Source organism: Pinus tabuliformis, chromosome X (assembly GCF_031772625.1).
Source record: "Pinus tabuliformis cultivar Carrire ecotype Pingquan chromosome X, CPIR1, whole genome shotgun sequence".
Lineage (NCBI taxonomy): Eukaryota > Viridiplantae > Streptophyta > Pinopsida > Pinales > Pinaceae > Pinus > Pinus tabuliformis.
Window position 1 is genome coordinate 1534798101 of NC_142308.1, and position 13259 is coordinate 1534811359.

Sequence of the window (13259 nt, forward strand, 5' to 3'; positions counted from 1 at the left end):
TAGAGTTTCATCTTTCTTGACTTATGATAGTTTGAGATTTAAATTTTTTTATTCATTTCCATCACTGCATACACACTTTATAGTACATGATAGTTGATATTATTTTAATTAATATAAATTTGGAAAAATAAAAGGATTTTTTTAGTGTTTTTTTATTAAGAATGGGTAATATTATATTAATATATAGGTATGGACTATGCCTTCAAACTAAATTTGCTTTCGCTAACAATACAGGGTAACTGGTCAGGAAAAAGAAACAAGGTAACCTGGTCAGGAAACAGGGAAAAGAAACAGGGTAATTGTGCAAGAATTCGTTTTTCTCACACAACACTTTAATGACCCAAGAACTAGAAGCATCCGACAATAATGAAAATCTACATAGTAAAAGTCTACCTCATTAAAAAATCTGTCTCATTAAAAAACACCAACAAATTATTTCAAAGCAGCCTGACTTTATTAATGATAAATCAGCCTGCATTTGCTATCAACAACCAGAAATAATTGTACTACAATAAGTTTTCCTACCTTCAAAACAAAATTAGATTAATATCCCAATACCAAAAGACAGTGGCCAGGCATACATTGGCCAGAGTGGCCAGACTACAACAACGCTGTGAAAATTTGTGTATCATCGTCGACTTTTGCCAACAACTCAAACGACAATTCACTTTACGTCATTTGCTCTACCCGGACGGACCAAGCAATCAGGGCACCATTTGTCAATGGCGTCGATCGATTTCAGTGCAGGCTTCCTCCTTCCCCACCGTTCCCGTTTCCTGTTTAATGGAAGGAAATTGACGGCGCCCCTACGCGCGGAATCGAAGGATTCAGCGTCTTCTCCCCAACCAAAGAAACTCCGTCTATTTATTCAGTCGGCAGAAGTCGAAGACTGGAAAAAATGGCTTCCCACTGGGGTTTTCCACGGTCCTCTGCTTTTCCCTTCAATAATCCATCACAATTATTTCCGCAGGCTGTTCTGTTCCGTTATGTTCTGTTATGTTAAGGTAAATCTCGTTATCAATGCTATCTAAACCCCAAATTTCATAAAAAATCCAGTATTTAGGATTCATATTTATCTTAACGTAACAGAATACGGCATGACAGTCTGTGGGAGTGGCCTTGATAATGGTTATATCTAAATTTAAGCTAAATTTACAAAATTTAACAGTGAAGTGATCTCAAGTCTTTCGGAATCGAATCTTATAATTATGTGGCTGATTCTAAATTTTATGTGTAATCAATTATAGGAGTGAGCACGAGTCCGCTGCTGTTACAGAAGGCGAATGTTGCATGCCATCCCAAACGCTTGGCAAATCTCGCAGCTGAGGCTAGCAAACTGGTAAGCCATTTAAATACATTTTAAAAAGTTTGGCTTTCTGATAATAATAGTAATAATGAAAATTCTCTTACCGTCCTTGTTTATAGGACCCCTTTTCATAGAGTTAAACTTATCGGGTTCATTTATGATGGTGACACATATTAGAGGGTCTGAGCACTGAACGTGTTTTCATTTAATCGTTTGACCACAGTAGGGCAAAATTTGGTTCATTCTAGTCAAACTTAACTTGACTCACTTGAGTTCCTTAACATTTTGCAGTATAAAATATCAAATTAACAGATTTGTTGCTCATCAATCTTTCACCTCCAGGGCAAATAGCCCTAGTTAAACTATAATCAATTAGTGTTTGACTCATTTTCTTGTCCACATTACAGTGCTAAATGTCAGGGGATTCTTTTTAATCCAAATAATTTGGAATATACTTGACTGATTTTCATATGCTTTTGAAGTATTTGGTTAATTACTTGAAATAAATTAATTAATGAAATCTACTTCTCTTTTTACGTCTGTACATAGCGGCCTTAGGGTGACTACTTTGTTCCATCTGGTACAAGTTTCTGCATTTAGATAGAACTGGCTATCGAGATTTCCGCCAGGAATGTCATTTTCAGGGAAGATACGGATACTCTGCAACTGATATGCTATCTCTCCTTGCTTATGTAGGAAGTGGAACTTTGTGTAACTGCTCTGTCCCTCTTGGATGTGACAATATTGATCTACACATATATATTATGCATTTAAAATAAAGAGTATTTGGCAAATTAACACCGCTTTCCACGCTGATAAAAAAGGAGTGTTTGACATGTTTCTGCTTTGTAAGTATTAGCATCAAGTAAGACTTGTTTGGTACAATCTATTATCGTAATTTAAACTAAATGTTTTCTGACTTAACAACTAGATTATTACACAATTATCATCAAGTAAGGTTGCTTTACACATGCTAATCTCTTAATTTAAACTAAATGTTTTCTGGCACAACAACTACATCATAAATGGCTAAGTTCTTGAATCCTTTTCTTTTATCATTGATGTCATCATTCCAGGTTATAGCTTTCTGTGCATCATCTACCTCTACAACCTTTATAAACCTCTTTGCACACAAAATAATGCCATGATGATATATGCTGGTCAGAGCAAGTTCCCTGTATGCTTGGAAGAGCAGCAAGAACTCTCATTGAATACTATGAAATCTGGTTTATTGCCCTACTGAAATTTTTAGAGAATATAGAGATTCTAATGAGCTTTTCGAAGTCATTCTTTGACGGCACAAGAAAGATGAGTAAAAAATTAGTGCAGCAGCAAGCACTTTCATACAAATTGGATGCCTTTCAGCAAGAGACATGGTTGTAGAAACCCAATGATTTTTTCTCTGCTCTACTTTGTCTATCAGCTATTGTGGCTTGCCACATAATGTAGGGTAAAGATCATAAAGCTTAAAAAAGATACTAAAAATTTGACTATCCCATTCAGCCTAATTCAAGATCCATATTAGTGTTTCTGCTTACGACTTCATCTCTAACATTAGGTCTTTTGCTATTTGTAATGTCCATGGAACCAAAATGGACACTACCACTGCATAAATAATGATGATAATAAATGTGAACAGAAATAAACATTGTAGGGGCAAAGAAGAAAGGGTTGGGGGCACCCGCACACCCAAGATGGGACGCACATGCATTTTTTAACATATAAAGGGGGACATCTTTAATATGGTACTCAAATGAGTAACAATAGTCCCTTGATTGTTAATAAAAAAATGATACAAGACAACGAGAAGACCCATATTTATACAAAAGAGGGACCAAAGCCCTAACTTGTCACCTGTGTTACCTTTATGAAGTAATTAGGCTTTTATTCAACTAATTAATCCTAAACATACTAATTATCTATTTGGTGCATTATTTAACATAGGTGGTCTTGTACACATATCAAATGACTAAAGAGTAAAGACTAAAATTCTATTACAAAACTGAGTTTAATACATAACTGCTTATAATCAGACATGTCATCCATAGAGATGTAAAAAGCTAGTCATGGATTTGGAGAAAACATTTAAAATGGAGAAGATTCAAGTTGAAAACTCGTAGTCACTACCTGTTCATTATTTCCCTTAATAATTTTCTTTCCGTTTCCCAATACATTATATACTCACCAGAAAATCCATTGTAGAGATGGAGAGCCTCATGTAGAAAAGTCTAAAATATTCTTTGCCTCTTTTAAATCTTGTTTACAAAGAAATTCATCATTGTGCACACTAGGGGATTCATCATGGAGAGGGAGAGATTCATGGAAGAGAACCTATGAGATCTTTTTTGCCTCTTGTAAATCATCTGCACATGGAGGTTCATCATAATGAGGATGAGTTGATGAGATTCCTCAAAAAGAAGCTTAGAGTGGTTATCCTCATATAGGTGGTGTTAGTTCATAGTTCAGATCTGCACTTTAAAGAATTACAACCTATAGCTACAAACTGAAAGTTTAGAATCCACCTATAAAAACTTCAAATCTACATTTATCAAAACAATATTTGATAAATTCAGGAGTACAAACCAGTGTTGCAGGAACCCCCCCGGGATCTAGAGGTAGATTCCCTCTGCCTCCGATCCTCTGGCAGAACTGTGGATCCGAAAATCGAAACCCTGCTTCTGCCATTTTTTGGCATTCCTTAGAATTCAGGATCTGTGGGGTCTTGATCCTCGTTTTCGTCGATCATTGGTTGGATCCAAAAAGTATTGACCGCAGATTGGCCATGGATCTGTTGAGGATCCACTGCAGATCGCGAGTGGATCTAGGAGAAGGCGAACGGTTCTGCCGACTTGGTTTTTGTTTTCTTTTTTCTTGGACTTGACTTGGGTTTTTGAACTGTTATGTGAGGAATTATGCTTCTTGAACACTTTCAAGGTGCGCCCTTGATGCTCCCTAGACGCTTCCTCGATGCTCCCTAATGGTAATGTTAAATTCCTAAAGCAAAAGTGACATTCTCCTTTATATTTCATTTTCATCCTTTTACTTAAATTTTTAACATTACCATGAAATGACTCAGGATGTTTGAGAGTGGTTCCAACCTCATCAGACCTCATATGGAGAAAATATAATCTCATATTCCATTCAAAATTCAGTAGACTTTATAGTTTTCAGGGTTTCAGGATCAATGAGATTGTGGCATTTCATTATCATGTATGAGGGTATGTGATTGGAATTTAATCAAGAGCACCAAGCCCTATATGTACCCCGGTGTTGGTGGTGTTGATTCTTGAACTCCTTTGTCATGGCCTTAGCAAAAATGTACCCTTCACTCAAGTCAAAATCATTGATTATGCATGTTAAGCTTTCTCTACCATATTATAAGGCTTGGAATAGGTCGTTTGATCAAAATTGGGCAATGTTGACTAATATCCCTAGAGAATCAAAGTAGAGGCAAAGGCTAGACAAGAGGAGAGGAATCTAGATTCTAGATGGTTGATGCTCGAATAATTAATCATTGATGTACAATGGATGTCATATCTATCTTGATTTATGTACAAATATGCATGTTGACATATCTTCTACAACTAATTTGTTATTTTGGATGTCTTTTCTGAATATAATTGCAAAAAAATATAAAAAATGTGTATATATAATAAATGCTTTCGAGATGCTTCGATTCCTAGATTTTTGGAAAATGACTCTTTCGACGCTTCGCTTCGAAAAATGTCTGTGTCATGCAACATTAGTACAAACACTACGTTTTATGAGATAATTTAAAACAATACATAACTAGGAGCTATTCTACATGAATCTATGGTGTGGAAATTCAGGGCAACAAGCAGTGTCCAACATAATATCCTTTACTCTATACTTATATAGATGACACATCATTTGCAAATACTTGCTCTCATAGCAACATACTAGTAAACATAGTATATCTCTAATGCACAAAGTGCTAAGCTAATGCACCCTCCTCTCCTTTTATAGAGTACAAAAGAGTAGGTGAGTTACAATAGGTAATTACTAATTCAAATGGTGCATTAAACTACACGATGTCAACGTCAATAAGTTCACCCCATTATAAGAGAGGGTAACCCATTTCATAAAGGTGCCCCACTAGTGCTCACTAATGAAAGGAATCACTCCTCCACAAATCCCCATAACCATTAGGATGTAACAACCATCATAAATGTTCCATGCCTATCAAGCATTGTGCCCAAGATCAAGTGTAATCACCAACATTAAAGCACTCCACTACTTTAGCATTGAAGTATGCACCTAGGCAAGTGTACCCATTATGGAAGAGAATGACTCTAGCAAAACATAAACTAGCCTAGATCCATCTTAACCTGATCTATCAAGCACTGAGAGGGATCAAATCTCTTGAGGTGCAAACCTTTTTTTGAGTGCAAAACTTGAGGAAAGGTTTGCACCTAGAAAGATTTGATCCTTCTCGGCGTTTGATAGATCCAGGGTTAAGATGGATCTAGGCTAGTTTTTATATACACACATACCATATCTAGGATGAATCCATCTCTCCCTCTCTCTCTCCACTCCTACTCTCTCCCTCCCTCTCTCCTTCTCTCTCTCAAGTCCTCTCTCTCTTCCTTCCTTTTTGTCCCTTTCTCACCCACCTCCCTATGTCTCTCTCCCCCATTTCTCTCTCTCTACCCTCCGATTCAGTGATTATCTCCGTCCCTCTCTCCTTCTCTCTCTGCCCCTCTCTCCCCCCTCCATCTCTTTGTCTCCCTCTCTTCCTCTCCTCTCCTTCTCTTTGTCTTCCCTCCTCTCCTCTCTCCCTCTCTCCATCTCTTCCTTGTCACTCCCTTTTGTTGAAGGAAATGTAACTAGGTTCGGTCTTCATAAAGTGTACTTTTGATATTTGTATTTATTTAAGAAAAGAAATATTATTTTTATAATATATGTGAATGAGTTTCTTGCTCATTGAAATAGGTCTAGCACATGTTAAAGTGCTATAGGTGAGTCAAATGGTCAAAAGAAAATGTTGAAGACCTTAAGGGCATGTTACACCATGTATACGTTTGTATAACAGTCAAAGAATAACCCTCCAAGCATGTAACAACACCAAAGAAGCAATCCGAATTAATAAATGTCAAGTCGGCTTGCAGTCTCCTAGTCGACCTTCAAGTCGGCCTAAAAGGAGGGACTATCCTCTACATATAGAGGTTGTCCACTCCATTACAACGTCAAGTAAGCACCTCTGGAATCTGTGAAAGAAGGCACAAGGAAAGGGTAGAAAAGAGCGAAGAAAAGGTCTCCAAGCACAACGAAGAAGAAGGGTACACAACCGAGCTCAAGAGCACTATTTCTAGGGCAAGCCGCAGTCACACGTGCGAAGATAAAGAGGGTATCTCTGTTGTCTTAGCAACCCTCCACCACAGTCACACATATTTCATTGGTTGGGTTAGAAAAGTAGGCCTATAAGGCCTCTCACTCAAGTGAAAAGGAAGCACACTCAAGAGAAGAAGAAAGGAGGACCCCCACACAAGAATCTTGAAGGAATCTTGAAGTGTCGGTGTTATAGTTGCTGAAGATGATCTGGTGAGCCTAGCACTTCTAGGACTTCCCAAGAGCTAGCACAACTACCAGGACTCAGTTAATGGGAGGGAGAAGCTACTAGAGAGGGAGTGATTGTGGTCCGAACTAGTATAAGAAGAGATTCGACGGAACACCAGAGATGGATCCTCATCCAAGCATGATGATGAGGAGAACTGTGCCTTAGTTGGGAAGGCGAAGAAAGGGAAGGGGAAGTCATCCCATTCCAAATCAAATTCCAGTCAGGGCGGCAAGAAGAAGGACATGTCGAAGATTAAATGTTTTCACTATCACGAGTTGGGACACTATGCCACAAAGTGTCCACACAAGAAGGTCGGTAAGAAGCCCTCAAGAGGAGTGGCATGTGCTCTTGCTTCAAAATTTGAACTGGATTTCAACCTCATGGCTTGCATGGTGACATCGGTGATGGGTAGTGTGTGGTGTCTGGACAGTGGGGCCTCATTCCATATGACCGACAACAAAGAGTTCTTTAGTGACTTGGCAGAGAATGACCTCCAGATGCACATCGAGATGGGAGATGATGGGAGGTATAGTGCAACTGACATTGGTACTGTTACCTTTCAGAGGGAGTCTGGTTCTCCTCTCACATTAAAAGATGTCATGTATGTTCTGGGTTTGAAGAAGAATTTGGTTTCAGTTGCTATGTTGGAGGACCATGGCTATGATGTGATATTTAGCAAGGGAAAAGCTTTCCTTCATCACATAGCCTCAGGACAAGTGAAGCGGATCGGGGTTCGGGTGAAGAACCTCTACAAATTGGATGTAGAAGACTGCGCTGCTTTCAGCACAAAAGCAGAGAAGGTGCAGAGCCGAGACATCGGTGAGTTGTGGCATAGAAGATTGGGTCACTTGTGTTGAGAAATCTAGGGCATCATGAATTAGGTGATTTCTCTTATGAGTGCTTTTTACAAATTTAGATTAGGATCTTCTTTACTTAAGTTATTAGTGTTCTTCATCAAACAACTACCAATGCATGAACATAAATAGACAAGAGACATAGAATGTAGGCTATCAACTAGGGCCAAAACCTCTCACTCTTTGAGAGGAAAACCCGCACAAATTCTTCTTATGGAGATTCTAATTGACAAATACCAAGACCAAGACCCTTGACCTATTAGCCACTCCAAGACGAAGACACAAGTCCTCTTCCACCTTGTTTACTCTCTCTCGGTTCCTTCTACTTGAAATCTCGCACCATATGTGATGACACCGAACTGTGGTCACTGAGTTTATCAAGGATGCCAAACCTCTCCTTCTCTAGTAGCACCGAATTCTGAAGTCATACCACTGAACCATAGTCACTGTTGATAGTACCGAGACCTTCTCCCTTGCAATAGCACTGAGATATTGTCACACACTTGTGACCTTCTTCCTGTGGTGGGACTAAATACTTCTTTTCTGTGAGACAGTGATTACACCGAGCTTCTTGTTGTTGAAATTTGGTACCAGAGGACAGGTGGTTCTCTTAGGCTTTCATCTTTGGCCTAGGGAAAAGTGTCCAAAAGAATTTAATTTTTCTCCTAAAGTGACTTTATAATTTTATAAAGTTAAATCTAATTTAAAAGTGACTTTAAGTGATAAAGTTACTAAGTCTAATTTTAAAGTGACTTTTATAAAGTCAATGAAAAATTAGAAAGGAAAAGTGACTTTGGAAATAAATGACTAAGTGGGTCTTTATTAAAGTGGGGTGAATTAAAAAATAAAAAGTGAGATTTAAATGAGCATTTAATCTCAGCCATTGATCTAAATCTATTTCAGCCATTGGATTTAGAGATCACCCAAAAGTCACTTGGGTCACCCAAAAGTCATTTGGAGTTATATTAAGGGAGGAAAAGGAGGAAAAGATCACATTCGATTCAATTCTTTCATGAGCAGATTGGGAGAAGGACAGCAAGAGAGCAAGAGAGATTTCTGAGCAGGGAGGAGAAGGAGACAGCAGCTTGGCACACATTCCAAGGCAGCAATTGAACAGATTTGTACAGTTGATTCAGCACACAGTGAAAGGCAGATTTTGGCACGATTTTCGAGGAGAGGTTTGCACAAAAATCGAGGAGCAGTTTGCTGGTTTTTCTGCATGCAAAACGAGGGCCATACAACAGCATTTAATGCTAAAAGTAGGCACGAAAATCGAGGAGACCGTACAACATTTATTGCTGTCCTGTTTGCCGTAATTTCCAGTTTGCTGTGAAGCATGGGAAAAGAGATAAGTTGTAAATTTGCTTGCTGATTTTTTGCTGAAAATTTCTCATTGTAAAAGGCAATTTTCAGAAATAAAGAAGAGCTCTCAAACTGGTTTTCCCCAAGAGTTGTAGGGGGTTTTTCCAGGGTCACATTGACCAAAAATCTCAGTGTTTAAATGTGTTTTAATGGCTGTTTATTACTGCTGATTTTTATTTCTGCAATTTCCAGCATTCTGTAAAATTTCCAGAATTTGTGTTTTCAACAAATTTATTTTTTTCAGCTTGTTAAATGTATGGCTATGGGAAAGGGCATTTAACTATATGGGAGAAATAAGGAGAAACTAAAAACACCGGGGTGGGAAAACAGAAATTTCTACACTTGCGGTGATATAGCACTGACATAGTGAGAGGATGTCATTGTGGTATCACTGAAACTTTGCCAAAGTTCTCTGTGCCAATCCGCACTGTGATCTCTGCAATTACACCGAGATTCTATGTACCCTTATCTGAGCCTCTTCATGAAATTATGTTCGAACTGTTGACTGTAATTGTCCATCTGAATTTCAGAGTGTGATCCGAACTTCTTCACTGTGATTAGCCCTAAATAGATCCTTGCTGTCCCTTCCTTACCTATCTGAGTTCCTTCAGATTTGACACCCAAATTTAAGAGGTAATCCAAATGACTTGACTTTGAAATGCGAAGATCCTACACGCATATATATAGTTGTTGTCCCATGTAAATAAGCTGACCTGTGAATCCGAAGAGGTGTGTCTCCATTTAGGTGAGCCGACATGAATTCTTCTCTGTCTTGAGGCCGACTTGAAGAGGAGTAACAAGTGCTTGTCTTGGAGGGCTATTTGGCAATCCTATAGACTTGTATACATTTGTAACATGCCCAAGAAGGGCTCTCCATACATGACATTGACTCTTTGACTTTTATGACAAATCCTAAAGGCTCTCAATGGGAGCCATCTAAAAATAAAATCTCTTGCTCATGAAACCCATGAAGCAAGCATACAATCATTTTGTTTTTCTTCTTTACATCAATTACATAAAAATCACAATTACACATGTCATTATGATGACTGAACCTAGTTACACTTTTCAACCATTTGCACCATGGAGCTTTGAGATCATGCAACAAATTTCTACAGGACTTGCCAAGGGTACACCAGAGCAGAGAGACACATGCAAAGGGTGTACATTGGGGAAGCACACCAAAGCTTCCTTTCATGATAAAGACAACTGAGCGCAAGCGGTCCTTGATTGAGTTCACTTAGATGTGTGTGGATCATTCTCGATAACATCCACAACCAAACACAGATATTATGTAATATTTGTTGATGATTTTCTCGTAAGTGTTGGATTTTCTTCATGCAGAAGAAAGATCAGATGTTCGCTAAATTTTGTGAATTTAAAGCACTTGTTGAGAAAGATACTGGCAGGAAAGTTAAATCTCTCAGAAGCAATAACGGTGGAGAATATGTGTCGAATGAATTCAAGAACTTCTGTGCATTAGAAGGCATTCGACGAGAGTTAATAGCACCTCATAACCCACAACAGAATGGGGTGGCTGAAAGGAAGAACAAAAGTATTGTGGGAGTGACACGGGCGATGTTACATGATTAGGGCCTACCGTTGCACTTGTGGGCTAAAGCATGCAACACAACTATTTATTTACAGAACATAAGCCCTCATCGAATTCTCGGGATGAGTACACCAGAAGAAGCTTTTTCAGGTAAGAAACTAGATGTGGCACACTTTAGGATCTTTGGTTCATCAGTTTACTGTCATGTTACCAAGGATGCACAAAAAAAGCTAGATCCAACAACTAAGTTGGGCATATTTGTGGGGTACACTGATACACCTCAAAATTATCGGGTGTACTTGCCATCCAACAAGATGATAGTGGTTCGTAGAGATGTGAAGTTCGATGAAGAGAAGGCCATGAGATGTTCCCTTGAGAGGGAGCTTCAGTTACATGCAGATGAGGAGCTTTTAGCTCCAAAGGAGGAACCTTAGGATGATGTGGAGCAGCCACATGCAGAGGAGCAGAGAGTGGAAGCACCCACTCATGCAGAGACTTCCAGAGATGGAAGGAAGCACACTAGAGAGGCTGAAAGATTGATGCATGATGCTAGAGAGAATGTGGGAGCACCCACATCACAGCGCAGGTAGAGGAGGTCACCAGATCAGTACACTGGCTACATGGCTCTGATGAGCGAGAGTGTAGAGATTGAGCCATCCTCATTCGAGGAAGCAGTGCAACAACCAGTATGGGTTGATGCCATGGTTGAGGAGTATGACTCCATTATCAGAAACAGTGTTTGGGAAGTGGTCCCAAGACCAACAGACAAGTCAATGGTGAGTTCCAGATGGATTTACAAGGTAAAGCAAGTAGCAGATGGGAGTGTGGAGAAACATAAGGCCATATTTTTGGCTAGAGGGTTCTCTCAGGTGGAGGGAATTGATTACGATGAGACCTTTGCTCCAGTAGCAAGGTACTCTTCAATCATATCTATTCTAGCACTGTCAGTGCAAATGGGATGGAAGATACATCATATGGATGTGAAGACAACATTCCTCAACGATATGATTGAGGAAGAGGTGTATATTGAGCAGCTGGAAGGATTTGAGACCTTCAACAAAGAGTCACATGTGTGCAGACTCAAGCGAGTGTTGTATGGACTAAAACAAGCACCTCGTGCTTGGTACACCAGGATTGACAACTATTTCACTGGGTTGGGTTTCACCAAAAGTGAAGCAGATGCGAACCTTTACCATATTGTGGTTGAAGGTAAATTATTTATTATAGTATTATATGTTGATGATTTGATTCTAATAGGTGATGAGAAGCTGATAAAATCTTGCAAAGAGGATCTTGCAAGAGAATTTGAGATGAAGGACCTGGGGCTCATGCATTACTTTCTTGGTATGGAAGTATGGCAAGGAGATGAGGAACTGTTTGTCTCTCAGGGCAAGTATGCCAACAAGATACTGAAGAAGTTCCACATGGAGAGCAACAAACCCATGGAGACTTCTCTAGCATGTAATTGGAGGAAGGAGGATGCTACTTCAAGTGAAGTAGTGAAGGCTACTATTTATAGACAACTTGTGGGTTTACTTATGTATTTGGTGAACACACGATCGAACATGTGTTTTGCAGTTAACCATCTTAGTCAAGCCATGGTTAAGCCAACCAAACTCTATTGGAAGGAAGCTAAACATGTGTTGAGATACCTCAGAGGCACCACTCAGTTTGGTCTTTGGTACGGACAAACAAAGGGAGTGAAGCTTCAAGTCTTTAGAGAGTAGATTGGGCAGGGATTCCATCCGACAGGAAGAGCACATCAAGGGGAATCTTTAGTATTGGGTTAGCAACAGTTTCTTGGTGCAGCAGGAAGCAGAGATCAGTTGCACTTAGTTCGACAGAAGCAGAGTACATGGTTGCTAGTCAAGCAACTCGTGAGACTATTTGGACGAGGAAGATCCTTGTTAGGTTATTTGGTCTGCAGATGGATCCTACAATGATTTACTGTGACAAGCAGAGTTGTATTAGACTCTTTGGCAATCCCGTTTTTCATGATCGGTCCAAGCATATTGACATCCAATATCACCATCTACGAGATTGTGGGCAGAGGAGAATCATGTTGTTGTAGTACATTCCTACAGAGGAGCAGGATGCAAATATTTTGACATAGGCACTGTCAAGATGCAAATTCGAGTTTTGCAGAGGCAGGATCGGGGTAGCAGATAATCCCTTTCTTGTTGAGAGGGAGTGTTGAAATGCAACAAGAAAATCCTAATTTAATTTTGTCCTTGAATTAAATTGTAATTCTAATTCTCATACCAACTTGTAATAGTTAACTAAGTTAATTTGACTTAGTTGGCTCAGTTAATTCGAGTTGGGAGTCTATTTAGATTCATGTTGAGTGGTTCCTAAATTTTAGTGGCCTAGGTCGAGTTTATTTTGAGTTGTAATTATTTAATTCAGTGTAACTGAGTTAAAGTCAATTAAACTAGTTCCAACTAATGGAGGAATTAGTGGGAGATCCAGTAGTGGGGTGTAACCAGCACTGCTCAACCAGTAAAATGAAGATTCACTCATAATTAACTCATGTATGTTGGATCATAGAAAGACCCAATTGAGATTGGAGTTCAGGGACAGTGTACTATGAGTTGTATAATCATTCGA

At 39.1% G+C, this 13259-nt stretch overlaps 1 protein-coding gene across 1 annotated transcript in view; it reads left to right on the forward strand.

Annotated features, from left to right (window-relative positions):
- The first annotated feature begins 400 nt into the window (after nt 1-400).
- LOC149145896 (uncharacterized) overlaps nt 401-13259 on the forward strand; it is a 120707-nt gene continuing 107848 nt past the window's right edge. Inside the window, exons 1-2 of the mRNA XM_089446422.1 lie at nt 401-924; nt 1248-1339. Of these exons, the coding sequence (XP_089302548.1) occupies nt 723-924; nt 1248-1339 (294 nt within the window). The 5' untranslated portion in view covers nt 401-722. The remainder of the gene's footprint in view (nt 925-1247; nt 1340-13259) is intronic.